The sequence below is a fragment of the Glycine soja genome, chromosome 14, assembly GCF_004193775.1.
Source record: "Glycine soja cultivar W05 chromosome 14, ASM419377v2, whole genome shotgun sequence".
Lineage (NCBI taxonomy): Eukaryota > Viridiplantae > Streptophyta > Magnoliopsida > Fabales > Fabaceae > Glycine > Glycine soja.
In genome coordinates, this window is record NC_041015.1 from 18,806,441 (window position 1) to 18,824,794 (window position 18,354).

At 32.0% G+C, this 18,354-nt stretch overlaps 1 protein-coding gene and 1 long non-coding RNA gene across 3 annotated transcripts; one reads left to right on the forward strand and one right to left on the reverse strand.

Moving 5' to 3' along the window:
* Window positions 1-423: 423 nt before the first annotated feature.
* On the reverse strand, window positions 424-4,561 carry LOC114384360 (putative RNA methyltransferase At5g10620). 2 transcript variants are annotated; one of them, XM_028344025.1, is made up of 7 exons: window positions 4,406-4,561; window positions 4,294-4,325; window positions 3,612-3,754; window positions 3,352-3,418; window positions 2,264-2,341; window positions 1,275-1,420; window positions 424-668 (listed from the first exon to the last, which is right to left on the reverse strand). In XM_028344025.1, the coding sequence occupies exons 1-7, from the start codon at window positions 4,449-4,451 to the stop codon at window positions 629-631; spliced, it is 552 nt and encodes a 183-aa protein (XP_028199826.1). In that variant the 5' UTR covers window positions 4,452-4,561; the 3' UTR covers window positions 424-628. The 2 variants fall into 2 exon arrangements, with proteins under 2 accessions (XP_028199826.1, XP_028199828.1); XM_028344027.1 differs by lacking the exon at window positions 424-668 and adding an exon at window positions 680-1,202.
* Window positions 4,562-9,670: 5,109 nt separating this feature from the next.
* LOC114384320 lies at window positions 9,671-10,730 on the forward strand. Its single transcript, XR_003660648.1, has 2 exons — window positions 9,671-10,050; window positions 10,181-10,730. It is a non-coding gene; the product is annotated as an uncharacterized LOC114384320 (long non-coding RNA).
* Window positions 10,731-18,354: the final 7,624 nt, after the last annotated feature.

Genomic DNA, 18,354 nt, shown 5'->3' on the forward strand with positions numbered 1-18,354 from the left:
AAAATTGAATAAATATTTTAAGAATAAAATATAAAAAACTAAAAATTAGCATTTTAAAAATCACTAATTTAAGTAGCGTTTCAAAAAAACGTTAAAAACTAAAAAAAAAAATGTTTATTGAACCATCAAACAGACTTTTCAGCCAGTAAAAAAAAGTTAAAAACTAACTAAAATGACTTGTTGAGTTTATATTTTTAGACAAGAAAAAAAGTTTAGCTATCTCATAATTTATTTCGACATTGCATTGGTGTTTAAATTTGCTCTAAAAGTTTTTTCAAATCAAATAGGGTATGGTGATTTGCAAAAAAGTAATGTCATATCCTATTTAGAAATTCCATAGCAAATTTAAACAACAATGTAATAATGTTCAAATAAATTCAGTGCTAGCTCCAAACACAAAATTTGTAGTGCAAAATCAAGAAATTTAAACAAGAAAAACAACCACCTCAAGACTATTCACGTCACTTCATATATACACTCAAATAATCAAATTCACCTATACATAACAAGACTACTCCAAAATTCAAAAGAAGGAAATAATGTTAAATAGAAGACAAGAGATAAAAGTTCCGGGGAAAGCTCGATTGATCATAAAAGACATATAGATAAGCAAAATAAGAAAGGATATCTAATGATGATACTTTTGTCCTTTTAAAATTGTCCACGACCTACAAATCAGAGATTGAAATTTGTTAGCCACTTACAACTAATAGTCTCATGAACATACATGATCAAATGGCAATTCTATTAGATAATTATGAAGACCATACCTTATTTTGTGAGTCATTAAATGGAATCAATTTAATTGGGATTTTACCATCCATACAAGTGAAAAGAAAAGTTATACATTGGGCTGTCTTCCTGCACCCCCAAAAATTGCTTCCCGCACCTTTTCAGATTTTTTTTTACCTTCCAGATTGGGCAATCCGAAATGTAAGAGGTGCAACCAATCAGGAATGTAATTTTACATTTTGAATTAGCCTATCTGAAAAGGCGAAAAGGGTGCAGGAAACAACAACCTATAATTTGTGAGTGGGATAGGGCCCATTTGAATTCGTTTATCCTATGCAAAAGCCCAAAGGTGGCTCTATGAAGTTTTGGCTTTTCCTTGTTCCCCAAAAGTCTTCATTTACTCAAAAAAGCAAGCAAGCCAACAATAAGCAACCAATGTATGGTACAAGTCGAAGTCTTACTACATTATCCTGATTCATAGAGCTACATTTTTAGACAAAAAAAAAAACAAACACAAAATCAAGAGATTAAATTATTGCTACCTGTAAAGCTGTTCCACGAGCACAAGTAATGCTATTTGATGATTTAAGACCAGCGAGGATAACTTGATTGATAAGTTAGCCCGTTCCCTCATTTTTCTTCCATGTCCATATGGCCCACCAATACAAAAGGATAATCGTGAAGCACCCTGTGAGAAAGCAGAAATCAATGAAATTTATTTTTATTTAACAATAAATTTTACTCAAAGGTATTTTCATGTTAAAAAGAAGAAAAGAGCTATAAATGGAAATCACAAGGGAATGGACATTGACACTATCCACACAAAAATAGAAAACAACTTCGGCTTGAAAACAGAAATTCAACAATGCAATAAACATGTAAAATTTATCTTAGCACACAGGTGAATCTGTCAACATTTATAAACTGCAAAGCAAAGTCTCAGAGTCAGAGGTGACAAAGATCCATTCCTTAGATAAATAGAAACACTAAAATTGGTGATGCTGTATTTTGAGATGCATCTAACACTAAATATGATTAAAATACAAACTTACATCACAGGAAAAGAAATCACACTTCAGGAGTTCAAAACTGAGAACCTATTTTAGCCTGAGTCAGAGATAGTTCAATTTTTACAAGTAACAAGACAAAGGTCAATTATAAAACTGCGGTGAGTTGCAAGTTTGCAAAACTAAAAGTAGATTTGATAATTCTGGTGGCTAAAAATGGATTAGTGATAACTAAGTCAATTCACTATAAACAAAGTACGTGAAAGATTCTATACAAAAAAATGATTGATATAAGCACCGAAAGAGTGAGAAATATGAATGATATTATTTTACTACCACATAAAGTGAACAGAATTGATTATTCAATCTCAATGTAGACATGATATCAAAGGCCTGTTACATGATCGACAACTTATGATGTTTTCTTTCATCATAGTGCCAACAGGCAATACTCAATACTTATATTATGCCCATACTTAAAGAACTTGCATGTATGGAAGTGATCATTTACAAAATGTTCTTACAGTATTTCCTGCATCACCCACCAACTCTGCCATTTGCTCAGATCCAATGTCTTGCCCACGTTCATCCAACATCACAACCTATAAGTGCAGGTACATTACATTACAGAAAACCTAATTAGATGGGAAGAAAAGGCAAATTCTAGCTGATAAAATAAAGATCTATAAATCTGTATATGCCATACTATCTTGAGAAATATGAGTTGCAACTTGCAAGTAGGTTTTGACTTTCAATTTTCAAGCAAGGACTTAAAGTAGACACTGTTACAGTGTTAGCAGAAACTGGAGCTGTGTCAATCATCAATCATGGTAATTAAAACGTATGACAGATCTTCATGGGTAGTGTGATTTTATGGGTTGAGTTCAAAGTGGGTGTAGCAGTCTATGGGTTGGTTTTAGTTCCAATACCATGGATAAGTGTATAAAGACCATTACAATCAAAACATAATACAGAATTAACACTAACTTATACTTAGGCTTAATTGGACTCCACTGTTCCATCACCACAAGACACAGAGCTAAAGGAGTATATAAACATAATAATAACTTACACTACACAATTCAGGCAAGGATACAAGGATACAACGAGGCTTCAAATATAGATCTGTGTGCCATCACAAAAGTGGGGTAAGAAGGAGAAAATTCAAAACAATTCAGAGAAACTGCAGAACGAATGGAAGCATCTTTATAACTTCGCTTACCTATATTTTTTGTCCCCAAGATTATGATGTTTTTTGGTTTTCACTGATATACAAATTTTATTTGTTAAGTCCTTAAAAATTACAAAAAAACATGTGCTTAAGTCCCTTAAAAACCAATATGGTTTAAGTCCCAGTCCCTCACCCAGGACTAAAAACACATGGTTTTTTTAGTAATTTTTAAGGACTAAAAACAAATAAAACTTCACCGGTACCAAAACCACATAACATCGAATTTTCAAAGGCCAAGCAAAATTTGTTCTGAATATGATGGAAATTCCTTTATTCCACTATATTTCTCATCTCCACCACAAAACATAACACACAAGTAAAAATAAGGGAAAAAAATCATTTACTACTGTAATTCAAATTCATGCATGTTGGAGACTATACCCAATCATCAGACCTTATAAGGTTCATCACTGCCTCATCTTCGGCATCAACCTGAGCCCTTTGGTCACTACAAGGCAAACAAATGATCCACCCTTACTATTAGACAACAAAAATTCTTCTGTACAACTATTTGTAACTAAAACTGGCAGATAACATCTTACACACACAAAAAATACTAATTTGAAACTCACATTTGTCATTCAAAGCATGACAAAATGCAACTGTGCTCAAACAAAAGTAACACAGTGAACAGAACTCACCGTGCATTTTGAGGATTTGGCCGTATTTGAACATCCTCAACACTGCAATAGTACCTGAGCTTATCCACATACTCATCAACCATGAGTTGCAGTCCACGTGATCGCTTCTTCCCCACTGATAATATACGTATAGGAAGTGCTCTCTACACAATTCACAAACTCAAAATAAATAGTAGAGTAAATATTCTATGCACTAACATTTTTACGTTTTTTCCGTTGTCATCCAGTCACAAATTGTCACATTCAGTAACTTTTTTTAGTTTTACAACTTTGTTGAGTTTTACAACAACTACTTTAGTCATAAAAAATACATGATTTCTTTTTCTTATTTTTTGTAATACAACTACATATTTAGGACTCAAAATCAAGACCACTACTTAAGCTAGAACAACCTGCGCCAGTTGATACACAAGCTTAGATATTAGTTGACTGCAAAATTTTCTACACCGACAGTGGATAGAAATTAAACTCAATAATACACGCGATCAAAACCTTGTTGTCACTTGTCACATACTAATATAATAAACGATGTAAACCCTAACAGTTTCACATTTGTTTTTTAATTTTCTTTTTCAACGGAGCAAAATTGTTTGGTAATTTTTATTAATTGATGGTCGTGTTGAAAGTGAAAGAGTTAGGTTGGGGGAATTGAAGTTCGAACTGTGAGGGAGAGAGTTTGTACCACTGATTGGGCTTCGTACTTGCATTTTCTACCTGAAAAATTTTGGGCGTAAGTTTTAAAGAATGTGAAGAGAATGCGTTGCAGAGAGAAAAGCGTGTGGGTGAGTAAAAACCTTGAGCAGGATTGAAACTAACGCAGAGGTGCAGTGCAGTGCCCATTCAGAAGAGAAAGTGAGAAATGCAAATGGCGGAAGGAAAGTGAAGTTGGTTTCGTTCAGGAAATGGATGAAGGAAGGAGATAGCTACAGAGTGAGAATTAACCGGGCAAGGCAAGGATCACAAAAAACGTAGGGGGGAATTTATTAAATAGTATATTTAAATTTATAATAAATAAAATTAATATTTTTTAAGGGCAGTAAAATAAAATTAATAATTTAGCTAGGACAAGATAAATATTATTTCTATAATTAAAATTATAGAAAACAGCTCTTGAAAACGTTTTCTTTTTTACAAAAATAGTTCTTGATAATATTTTCATTTAATATAAAGATTCACATTTATAACACAAGGTAGATTTTAAGCAAAATTTTCTTAACACATAGGACTAAATAAATAAATAAAAACTATATCACATTCCCAATGGTAATTTTATTCTTTCATTTAAGATTTTTATTTTGGGTCAAGTCTATTTTTTATTGGAGTTATTCTTTTTACACCCATCAAATTCTTATACACCTAACATATCTTTAAAAAGTTTAACTTTATCATTTTTACTTCTTCTTTCCGTAAGATCAATCTATGATCCGTATTGGTCATACATATTAACAATCCGAAATAATTTAAAATTAATGGCTCATGTAGGTCTTGAATTATTAGCATAAAATTCTATGACTTTTGCATTATTAGCATAAAATTCTAACCAACTAAGCTAATAGATTAACATCGATATATATGACACTAAAATTTCTAATGCATATTTAATACACATATAACTTAACATAATAAATTGTATAACAATTAATTTCATCTAATAATATTTTTTTACATATATAAATTTTAAATATAAGTTTACATATAGATTTAATAAAAATTTATATATGTAAAAAGATTATTATTATATCAAAATTAATTGTTACAAAATTAATTATGTAAACTTATATGTGTATTAAATATAAATTAAAAATTTTAATGGTATATATATTAACATTAATTATTTGTTAATATATTTAACTTATTAGCTTAGTTACTTAAAGAGCAGGTTAAAATAATGAATCAAAATGGACTATTATGTCCTAAGTAGTAGTTTTTCTCCACCTCACTGCCACCAAAGACAATGTAGCCACTAGCCAGTGACAAAAGAAAAGGCATGGTAAAGAGACGCGACGAAGAATCAAAAAGTGGCCATCATTAAATGAAGAGCACTCAGGAAAAAATGGTAATTTGTAATACAGATGTATTATGGATTGCCCACTGTAGTGTTTTTGTTTTCAATTCAATTTTGAGACAAAAGCACGTTGGGTGTGTGTTTGCACTTTGCACCAGTTTTCAATTCAATCCAATTGTATTTGATGGACAAGATTTGGGAGAGGGGCTATGGAAACGACGTTGAACGACGAGAAGGCCCATGCGGTCGCGCGGATGGTAATCCTAGACAACCTTATTAAGTGCGTCTAGGGGCAGTTACCTCCACCGAGCCTTCTAGAGCGATTCTAGAAGCTGCATTACCTAGACAACGCTGGATCTATACGAGTGCCCCATGACGTGTGTGAAGGATTATCGATCTAGGGTTTTCAGGTTGATTAGTTGTTGAAGTACTTGGACATGATGGATGCGAAGGAGAACGAGAAGCCAAAGAGTGATGAGGAGGAGGACGAAGAGGATGGTGGCATGAAGGCGTTTGAGTGTGGCAATGGTGGTTGCTAGGAAGAGGAAGGATAAAAAGAGAATATTAGAAATTTGGGAGTACACCAAGCAAAAAATAGGATGCATTAAGTAATTGCACCGGCTAAAACATACAATCCCCAAGTAAGAAAATACCTTTTTTTGGGCCTCTATGATAATGTTAAAGATGGTTATTCTAATAGGTATATGAATTAGATCCTCTCCATGGCATGAACATATTTATTTTTGGCTTAAATAAGTTTTTTCCCTCTAAAATAGGAATTTTTATTTTATCATTTTAAAAAATTTTATTTCAATTTTTCTTATCCTAACAATCAAAGAAAGATATTGAGAATTTAGAATAACTCTTCCTTCATATTCAATTAGAAACTTTCAGGTTTTTTTATTTCAATTTTAACCCCTTAAAGATTTTTTTATTTATTTTAATCTCTATTGTTAAGTAATAATGTTAAATGACGATGTAACGACACCATTGTCACTCCATGACTTGTTAAGTCATTAAGGAGTCTAACAAGACATGCACATGTATCTTTTTATAAACTGCATTTTTAAATTTTCATCTGTTCAAAATAGTTGATAACGTTGAACGAATTGATGAACGTATTAAAAATACAGTTTACCAAAAAAAAATTATATGTGATTATCTTATTAGATCTCTTAATGATATGATAAGTTAATGAGTTGCTAACATTAATGTTAGCATTGCCATTAGACAACAAAGATTTTTTTAAAAGAATTAAAACTAAACAAATCATAATTAAATGACTAAAATTAAAACACCCTAACGACCTAAAACTTATTTAAACATTTATATTTTCCCTCACTCTCAATAACGCAAAAGAATCCCCTAATATTTGAAATTAGTTGCTCTCATGAGTGTTATTTGAGTCCAGAAAGAATGAGGCGTGATGCATTCCTCTTAGATTTAAAATTAAATTAAAAAAACAAAAATCAAAGACACATTATAAATTATGAAAGGCTCTTGCAGTCTTGCTACAGATAATGAGCATTATCTCTTAATATTACTTGCACTAATATATCATAACTCCTTTTTCAAGTTGATTAAAATTGGTGGACAAACAAATTAAGGCTTTCCTTTCTACAATGAAAAAAAAACTTATTCAAGAAATTAGAGTGCGTTTGGATAGAAAATTTTAAATGAAAAAAGTAATTTATCAGAGAATTTAAATTTTTTTAATCTAAAATTCATTATTTAGATGTTTTTTATGAAAAATTTAAATTTTTGGAATTTTAAAATAAAATTTTAAAGAACTAAAAACGTGGAATTTTAATTTCCTTCTAAAATGTGAAAAATTGAAATTTTCTTCTGGATAGAAAAACCTTTCAAAATGTTTGCGTATTTTCTTTATAACCTTCATCTTTTCTTCTACCTGAAAGTTCTTGAAATCTCATTATTGAACTCACGATTCTTCCATTATACTGATGATCCTCTTCTTCAAGAAATACCATCTAAGCTTGTGAAACTTCAATCGGGTACGGGCGTAGAGGACACGTAAAACTACACCCGCCAGTCAGGGAGCAGCCGTCACTACCTATCACGTGGTGGAGGGTCTGAGTCATGTATTGCATCGTTAACTAAATATTATGGTTGGGTATGATAGTGTACGTCTCGTCGTGTCTCGATATTTCTGCGACTTCCCATACCGCATCAATATTCTTGTCTTTGGAAGCACACTAACTATATATTCTCTTCTTTTTGCATTTATTTTCTTTCATTCTCACAATTTTAATTTTTTTTATCAAAACACAAACTTTTTTAAAAAAAAAATTCAATTAAAATATTTAAAATTCTTAAAATTTTAAATTCTTTCTTCCAAACACACTCTTAAGTTTCTTTTACTTGGAAGATATAAATTATTCTTGCATTTAAAAAACATTTTTGTCTTAACTTAGACAACTGGACTACAAGGTGGGATCTTGCTTGTAGTTTAGGAGCCCGAGTGATGCATGTTAACTTTATTTAATTCGGAATCATGACTAAGTACACTAGAAACACGATTACATGACTAATAAAATCATATACATAGTGTTTATCTAAATTTAGATAATATATAATGAACTTTAGATCAAATCTTATCCGTTTAGTAATTCAAAAGTTTCAAAATTGTCCGCCACCCGGCACCATGTGATTTTGTCCACTTGCAAATTTATTTATAAACCATACTTGTATGGTTGGCTTAATCTTATCAGTTGCTTATTGTCCTTCTTAACTTTACAATGTTAAGTGTTGACAAAAGCTATAGTGGCATTTATGGAAAGGCGAATTAGTTAATTCTATAATTTTGATTGTCACAATTTAAAATACATACATACATTTAATTCTTTAGTTTTTTTAAAAAAAATTGTCCAAATTTTAATTTTGCATATTTTCATTTCTTCTATTTTGATTGATTGTACCTTAGTTTTAATATATTCATTATTATCAAGAAATAATTTAATTAATTAAATTATAAAAAATAATAAAATAATTGTAGTCAAAATTAAAGATTAGATAAAATTATGAATTTTCAAAAATTAAAAAATTAAATACTTCTATTTTAAAATAACAAACCAAAATTACAAATTAGACAAAATAAAAGAACACAATTTTATTTTAGCCATATGAAATCGCTGAGAGGAAAAGCACAGAGAAAATAAAATAAAATAATACATGATAGATGTCAATAAACTTGAAAAGTATGTACAATGACAAGATTTGATCTAAAAAGTTAGTTTATATTTTGTAACCATCGTAATTAGAAAACCAATAGATTTTTTTAAGCACATTTATCCAACTTACATACCCTTTTATCCACTAGTACAATAAATCTGAGTCTTTACTTTAAAGTGTGATAACATTTCTTTAGTAATTTTTATATATTTTTAAAAATTTTAATTTTTATTTACTTTTAATTTTTAAGTAAAAAAATTACTCCTTAAAATTCAAACTTTTTAATTATATTGAATTAAAGTAAATGATTCCTATTAAATCTTCCTTTTCATTTCAAATCTCAATTGCTTGCACTTTCAAGCTATTTTGTTTTCAAACTTTTTGAAATTTACTCATTTTCTTTCTTCTTACACCTAAACTATTTAGACTTTCATTTATTCAAAAACAATCACACACATTTATCCATAATTTTAAACATATTTATTTATTTTTTATTTTAATCTATATTTTTAAACTCGATTTACATTAAAAAAAATATATCACCCGTACAATTTCAGGAGATATTTATATTTATTAATACTTTAATATCCCATTATTTATAATTTTACATAACCCATGTTAGATCCGGCCGGTTCTATACTTCTCATTGCATTCCAAAACAAATGCAATAGTAATAGCGCATGAAACAAATGTCCTCTCATTATCTTTACATGTGTGAGAAATATTTTTTTATTTATAGACATTAAAAATAAAATTAAAAAAATATAGAACATCTTATATATTTTTATTTAATCAATTATACTGAATGAGAAAGATATATTTAGCGTGACAACATGTCATCTATGATCCTGGAAAAAGAAAAAAAAAAAAAAAAAAAAGCCTCCAAGATAAGGCGAGGAAGGGTTGCCTACGTGGCATCACAAAACCCAATAATTCTACTCATGTAAGACCCCAACTCGATTTTCATCACACGTGGCACGTGTGAGGCTTCAGCTTTATTTTGCGTCACTGTCGCGTTACGGCTAAGTGGAATCGCCATGGCTGCGTCTCTCTTCCTTCCCTCTTCTCCGTTCAAACTCAACCCTCCAACGCCCAACTCTGTTACCGTTACGCTCCGTTTCCCTCCCCTCAATCGCCGTTATAACGCCTTATGAGTCGCTGCTTCCGTTTCCGTTTCCGTTTCCAGCCCCAACGTGCGAACCGGTCCTGATGAATGTCGATCTTGTTGCTTCCATTCTCTCTAAGGTAAACCCTTCATTTCATTGTTTGATAAAAAAATTCATCAATATTCTAGTCTGTGAATATGTGATCCAAATCCAAGTTTTCGTTTATTGTTAAACTTCTTTCTGATTTGATGCATGCTAATGTGAGACAGGAAAACTCAAGGCTCTGGATAGTGAATGGATTCAAGTTATATTTGAAGCGCCTGAATTGAAGGTAGGATCATGGTAGGCACTGTATGGTGGCCAGAGTGAAGTTAAACTCAGAATCACTTATGTTGATGAGAAATTCAGGTTAGGATTGGGTTCCAGAGGTTCCCTGTTTGTTTTTCAAAGAATATGAAATCAAAATGTGATAAGAAAAAATTCCTTCAGGCCTTCAGTGAAAGTTCTGTCAAGTTTGTATCTTGACACTGCACAATTTCATGTATGATAATATGATTAATAGTGTATATGAGTATTTCATGTATGATAATATGATTAATAGTGTATATGAGTAGGAGCTTGAAAAGACCACGTTACTCTTAAGCTGCAGATTTTGTCTCAAATGGACTAGTGTGTTATAAGGTGCAATGTACTGTAATTAACTTGTTAGTGAGACAGTGATACAATCTTTCCATTTCCATATTCCTGGAAGTTAACATTTTTTGGTTGATGTAATTGATCTATCATTTTCATTTATGACAGTGGCAAAAAGATTTTTTATTTTTTTTCTTTGGGACGGGGGGTTTGGGCAAGGGATGAAGAATGTGGGATGGAACCCAACCTCCACCTTTGGTGGGGCTGGGGAACACTATCTGAGACTCAACTTACTTAAGTGTCAAGGACATTATAATCAAGTTTAATTATACTTTTAGGCTCTATTTGAGGAAAAACAAAAACCAGTGTATAACAGATAGTGGATGAGTTTATAGTTAATACTTGATAAATAAATTAGCTAATTGAATATGAAGTGTTTGGTAAAATTAGTAGTTAAATCATCTCATATATATAAAAGAACATGTTTATAATGTTTTTAATTGTTGACTTATCGACGACTCACACTCTATAATACTTTACATGTAGACACTTTATTTAATATTTTTGTTGGTCAGAATTTTTCGTAGACTATCAAAACTTAGATGTATCTTATTGATATAGATAATACCAATTAATTTCTTTAAGTTATCTTCATCTATCCAATCTTATATTCGTACATCCTATAGATTTCTCTCATTCTAATTTGGTTAATCTAGTGTGACATTAAATACTTAATATATTTTAAATTATTAGTCACTCAAAAACTAAAATATTATTTTAAATTACATTTTTATTTTTAAATATTTTTTAAAAATAATCTGAGATCATAAAATAAAATGACATGTTTTTTTATACATTTTATATAAGTTCTGTTATGGTGGCTGCAAGTTGAATATTCTTGATGCTAATCAAAGTTGAAGTTTATGCATTGTGGAGTCATGCATAAGGGAAAGAGTAAGAGATTAGGTATTCGTTTCATTTATGAATCTAGACAGGTTTTTGTTGCCTTACATATTCGTATAGGCACTAACTTGCACGGGTTAGTTCATGCTGTCTGAGCCCCCCTCCCTAAAAGATATATGGTCCTAGCAGCTTCCACATCTCTTTTATTGAGAAAACAACTTACATCCAAAATTTCAATTTCCAAACCAAGCTTTTTCCAACATGTTGGACATACTACATAAATGCAATTCATTTCAAAATGGCCAATCATTGTTGCTCTCACCTAATTAATAGATGTTGGTTTTTCTAGCACTTTGAATTAAACATGGAAATGATAAAGCACTTTAAATTAAACATACCATCGAATTTTATTAGGAAAATGGAAACAACACTTAGAAAAACTATCTTTTTTTTTCTTTTCTATATCACATATATCTTTCACTTGTGGTAATTCTATTTGAATCGGATAGGACCATTATAGGTACCAAAACTAAGACTCGAATCCGAGACTTTTGGTTAAAATGAAATAATCTCACACTCATTAATCCACTTTGTTGGTGGTTAAGAAATACTATCTAAATAAGGACTCGCAATAATAGTTGTCATACCCTAATTTCCTTCGGGGACTATCGTTCGTTGATCTTTTGATCCTTGCTAGTTGACTTACGGTGTTAAACGCCAGTTATAATGTAAAGCAAGGAACCATTCAGTGTTTCGATCAGGAATGTGAAAAATACCAAAAAAGAGGGGCAAAAGGGTCTTTTCATTGAATTTCCTGGACCCTAGCTCGCCCAGGCTAGCCTCTGGCTCGCCTGGGCCCCCAAATTACTTCAAGGTGAAGGAACCAGCTCGCTTGGGCGAGCCAGTTACTTTAGGAGTAAGCATCAGCTCGCCTGGGCGAGCTGCCATTGCCCCAAGTGCCCATTTTCCTATAAATAGGTGTGCTAGGGAGGATGAGGAGAAGTTCCAAGGTTCAGTACTTGAGGGAATTGAAAGAATTAAGAAAGAAGAAGAAGAAGAAGAAAGAAGAGGAAATGAAGCTGAGGCGCTGCCAAATCACGACTGTGATCAATCTCTAGATCGTTCCTCGTTCGGTATTCTTTGTGCTACCGTTGGTTAGCTTTGTTATTGAGGATTGAATGTGATCTATGTACCCTTAGGGGTCCCCCTTGTTGCTTTGTGCACATTCATCTTCTCCATCTATCATCGTTAATCTTTTTTTCTTTGTAAAGTTCAATCTTAACCGATCACTAAGTGTTGTAAAGTTATCTTTAAAAAGATTGAAGGTTAATAAACAAGACCAAGATAAAACCAACTCATAACTAATTTCTTTTTATCAAATATCACTTGAGATCGTTTCAAGGTCCAATGCCTTAACAACGATCTCCTCTTTTCAAAAGCAAAAGATCATTTCAAGGTCTAATGCCTTAAACGATTCTCTCCACTTTTCAAATTTAAAACATCGTTTCAAGGTCCAATGCCTTAAATGACTTTTTGTTCGCAATTAAAATGGATCTTTCAAAAGCATAAAACCAACTCAACACACAAACTTTCAGACTTAAAGAACTACATAGGTTTGAATTCCTCATCGCATCTAAGGATACGTAGGAGCAAGGACAACACCCTTGTCGACCCCAAAAACATAATAAACATAAAAAGGGAAAATACATAATTTTTGAAGTCACGTTACGCACACTCGATTAAAGGCTGCCGTCCTTTGTGACGGGCGCGTGGGGTGCTAATACTTTCCCCATGCATAAGCAACTCCCGAACCCTTCTTTTCAATATTCACAAACCTATTTTTGGTTTTTTTAACGTTTTCTTCGAATAAACATTGGTGGCGACTTCACGCATTTTCTTCATGAGAAGACACACTTTTACTTTTCACATCACCCTCCTGTCGAAGGGTAGATTGCGACAATAGTAAAATAAAAATTATGTCATACAAATCTTTCAAATAATAACAAGAAGCAACTCGAGAAAGAGAAAAGAGAGGAACCTATGGAGAAAAACAATAGTGTGGTAGTAAACACAGAGGGCCTTGAGACCATCAACATTTAGGGTGGTAGGGAGACCGACTATGGCGAGGGTGGTGGCTAGATACTACAAGTCACAAGGAAAGTTATATGACACATGGGAGGTACTAGAGATTAGGGCTTTTTTTGTTTTGCGAAAAATAGAGTGGAAATTTTATTGAAAAAGTACGAATAAAATCGAGACAAAAACTACCAAGTGTGTAGATCAACTAACATGAAGTTTTTCTGGCTTAACTAAGGTCTCGGGTATGCAGTTGCTTTAAATACTTGAAGGATAAACTTTATAGCTCTAGTGAAGCAAAAAAAATGAGAGGAAAAAAATGATAAATTATACTACACTATAAGCTTGTGTGTGTTTTAAAAAAATTTAAAAAATATGGATCACACTTTCTTTCTCTACGTCTAGCATTTCATACCAAATATGCAAAAACTAGAAAAATAGCTTCAGTTTTCTTTCTTGGAAAGCGTGCCTTTTTTGCAGAATGAAGATCCAAACATGCACTTAATAAAATATTTCAAGATGATGTCATTGTCTGAGACAATGTAGCATACATCATCATTCTGATAAGTTAATCATATTTAGGTGTTCCTTAATACAAACAAATTTGTCTTCAGACAAAAGCTTAGTAAAGATATCAGTCCATTGATGATTTGTGTATACAAACTTTATATCAAGCACACCTTTTTGCACATAATCATGAATGAAATGATATCTTATCTCAATATGTTTTGCCTTTGAATGTTGTATGAGGTAGACAAATTGATTGCACTAGTATTGTCATAATATGTTGGTCTATTATTCTCAAAACTAAAGTAATATTCTAACTGATACTTTACCCATAATAGTTGTGAACAACAACTTGCAATTGACACATACTCAGCCTTTGTCATGGGTAGAACAATGGAGTTTTGCTTCTTACTTGCCCAAGATATCAAATAGGGTCCAATATAATGGCATCCACCACTTGTGCTTTTTCCTTCAACTCTGTTGATGCTTAAAAATAATACCCGCACTAGGGCAAGTGTATCCTACAGAGTAGAATAGTGGACTAAAAGTTTGAATATCGAACCCTAAGGACAATTTGTGTTCCCAATTAGTCAAAATTATTAAACTAAACATTGGATTAACCAAAAGAGGAATTGATTTTATAGTTTTGGTTTTAAAAGAAAACAAGTAAAATACCCAAAAGAGAGATTTGAATGATATTAAAAGCGATCGAAGATTATGATTCACTAGTACTAATTTTCTCCCAATCTAGGCTCCTATGAAATTCCTCCTACATTTAATTACCGATGCTCAAAATCAACTAAAGTTTATGATCAAGGTCAGAAGATGTCTTTGCCTTAAATCAATATTCCAATGATCATGGATATATCAATTTAAGTTAAAGGGTAAAAAAATTCAAGGATGACCAATTAAAGATTAATTAATCTACCGGAGATTACCCAAAAGGTTTGATCATGCAATTTGGTGTAAAACATTCTCTACCTAGGTGTGCCCAACATACGCAGATGATCACCACATTAAATTCGATTAAGTAGGATAGATTAATTCCCAAATAAATAATAAGAATAAGGAAGTGAGTGAATTAATATAAAATACTAAGGAATTCCATTAAGAACAAAGAAAAAGGTACAATTAGGCAGTTACATCATAACCATTGGACTAGGGGAATTAGCTGCTTATGGTCAAAGCAAAACTAGAAGTCTAATATGAAATAGACATAAACATATTAATAAGGTAGGAACGATGATCATGATCTGTCTTCACAGTGTTGCCCATGCTACTTACCATGACCATGGTAAATGTACCACGAATATTATCAACTATCGAGTCTTCAAATCTTCATAAAATCATGCAATTTCCAACTCTTTCACTTGATTGAGAAACTATACTTCTACAATACAAAACTAGTTGTCCAAACATGAGTTTTGTCAAGAAAATACATGTAAAATGGCACAAAAACTTACACAAAATATCACTCAAAAAGTGATTTATCATCTCTATCTTGCATAGTTTGCATCACAATATCATATTAACATGAAATCTTGATTTTTCTTATAGAAAAAACTTTGGTTAGTAGTACCTACTAGATAGGGTAAGATCCTCTTAACAGCTTTGAGATGTGACACTCGAGGATCAAACTGAAATCTAGCACACAGACATACATTGTACATAATATCAGGTCTACTTGCAATCAGATATAGAAGTGAGCCAATCATACCTATAGATCATCTAATCTATTGGTTTACCTGATTCGTCTATGCTTAGAGGATTAGAATCATGCATAAGTGTTTTAATTAGTTTGTCGCCTTCCATCTTGAACTTCTTCAGAAGCTTTTTAGTTATTTCTACTGATAAATATATATACCTTTATTGTCTTGCTTGATCTGAAGCCCAAGAAATAACTTAGGTTTTCCCATCATGCTCATTTCAAACTCACTCTTTATTAGATAAGAGAAATTCTTACATAGAGATTCATTATTAGCTCCAAAATGATATCATTAACATAAATTTTAACTATAATGAAATATTTGCTAGCTTCTTTTTTTAAAAGAGTAGTATATACTTTGCCCCTCATAAAACCATTTTATAGAAGAAAAGAACTTAGTTTGTCATACCAAGCATGTGGCGCCTATTTCAAACCATACAAAGCCTTTTTGAGTTTGTAAACATGGTCAAGAAGTGTACCCAGGAGGTTGTTTTACGTACACTGCTTCATCTAAAAAGCTATTTAAAATAACACTTTTAACATCCATTTGAAATAGCTATATATTTTTATGAGCAACAAAGGCAAGCATGATTCTTATAGCTTCAAGTCTAACAACATGAGTAAAGGTTTTTGTAAAGTCTATACCTTTTTCCTGGCTATAGCCTCAAGCTATTAACCTAGCTTTGTTTCTTACCTCCGTACCTTGTTCATCCAACTTATTTTTGAATACCCATCTTGTTCCAATGATGCTTTTGTTCTTTGGCTTGGGAACAAGTGTCTAGATATCGTTTCTGGTGAATTGGTAGAGTTCTTCTTCCATTAAAATGATCTAGTCATCATCAGTTAGTGCTTCATCTATCATTTTAGGTTTTGTTTCAGACACAAGATGCTAGATCTTTGAATGATGATTTGGTTCTGACTCCTTCAATTTGATCTCCAATGATCTGATCTTGAGGGTGGTAGTTAGCAAATTTTCAGTCCTTAGTCTGAGGTTATTGCCTTGATAATTCTCCAAACTGAGAAGGGATTTCATCAGACTGCTTGACCTTATATATCTTGAGTGCAATAGACAAACCAATATGCATATATGCAAAATCATCCTCAATGTCTAATAGCTACCTATAAATTGTTAGACTATCATTGAACTTAACATGGATGGATTCTTCCATGACAAAAGTTCTTGAGTTAAACAAACTGTAAGCTTTAGATGTATCAGAATACCCTAGAAAGATTCCTTTATCCACCTTTGAATCAAACTTTATGTGTTGATCTCTAGTGTTAAGGATAAAACACTCACACTATTGGTCTTTTTCCTCTGCATAATTCATAAAGAGTCTTTTTGATCAATGGTCTTATCAATATTTTGTTTTGAACATAGCAAGTTACGTTCACTGTTTCTACCCAAAAGTGTTTAAGAAGTAAGTTTTCGCCAACTTCTATTTTTCTTTTCAACTACCACATTTTGTTGAGGTGTTCTAGACAAAGAGAAGTTAAGAAAAATACCATTCCTTTCATACAATGATATGAACTCAGCATTCACAAACTTAGTTCCATGGTCACTTTTGATAGAAGAAATACAAAAATGCTTTTCATTTTGAACCCATTTACATAAAATCTCAAAGACCTTGAAAGACTCATGTTTAAATGCAAGAGAGTAAACCCATGTATAGCTTGAATAGTCATCAATCATGACAAAGCCATATTTCTTACCTCCCAGACTCAACATTCGAGTTGGTCCGAACAAATCCATGTGGAACAATTGTAATGACCTAGTAGTGGAAACATCTTTATATTTAAAAGAAGTTTTTATTTGTTTCCTTTGTTTACATGATTTACAAAAAAGATGGGTTTTCCTAATAGTTCCTCTTGATAAACCACTCTCAGAGTTGTATTTTGTATGAGTTTTTGTGCCATTTTGCTTGCATTTTCTTGTCAGAACTCATATTTGGAAACTAGTTATGAATTGCATAAGCACAACCACTTAATTGAGGGAATGAGTTGGAAATTGCATAAACTTATGAAGATTTAAAGACTTTGCACTAGATCATGGCCATGGTACATTGAACAACATGACCACAATAAAGTGATAACAATCCTTTAAAATAACGTCAAGATCTGACAACAACCATGGTTTAATCATGAGGGTCATGGTCAACAAAGAGAGGTCAATTCATGAGAGTCATGATAAATTTATGAGGGTCGTTGTCAACTAATAACTGTTATACATACGTAATTTGTGTATTTAAATTACATCACAATTATCTAATTTTCCTCTCTTTAATTACTTCTTTTGTGTCAAAATATTAGGAATTTAGCTTCTTCTGAGTTTTGTCCATTAGATGTTAAAGTTAGTAAATTTATAATGTTTTTGGTTGTATACTTTTTGTAGAGATACAACAGGAGGCATGGAAGAGGATTAAAGAACTAAAGTATCATGCTCAATGCGACTGTCTCGCTTAGCGCATCAGGTTTACTCAGCCTAAGAAGATCGCTTTGCACAGGAATCCACTTTGGAAGTCAGCTGTCACGCGCAAGTGTGCTAAGCGAACACCATGAAGCTTAGCATGTGATCACTTAAGCTAGCTGGATAGGTGTGCATTGCGCTTAGTGCGCCTATCC

Bases quoted from the DNA above. Each gene is read 5' to 3' on its own strand.
- LOC114384360 (XM_028344025.1), bottom strand. From the start codon at position 4,451: ATGGGCACTGCACTGCACCTCTGCGTTAGTTTCAATCCTGCTCAAG. The intron at 3,755-4,293 runs GTACAAACTCTC...TGAATTGTGTAG, and splicing joins AGTACGAAGCCCAATCAGTG to AGAGCACTTCCTATACGTAT. The intron at 669-1,274 runs GTAGCAATAATT...TCTGATTTGTAG, and splicing joins CTCGTGGAACAGCTTTACAG to GTCGTGGACAATTTTAAAAG.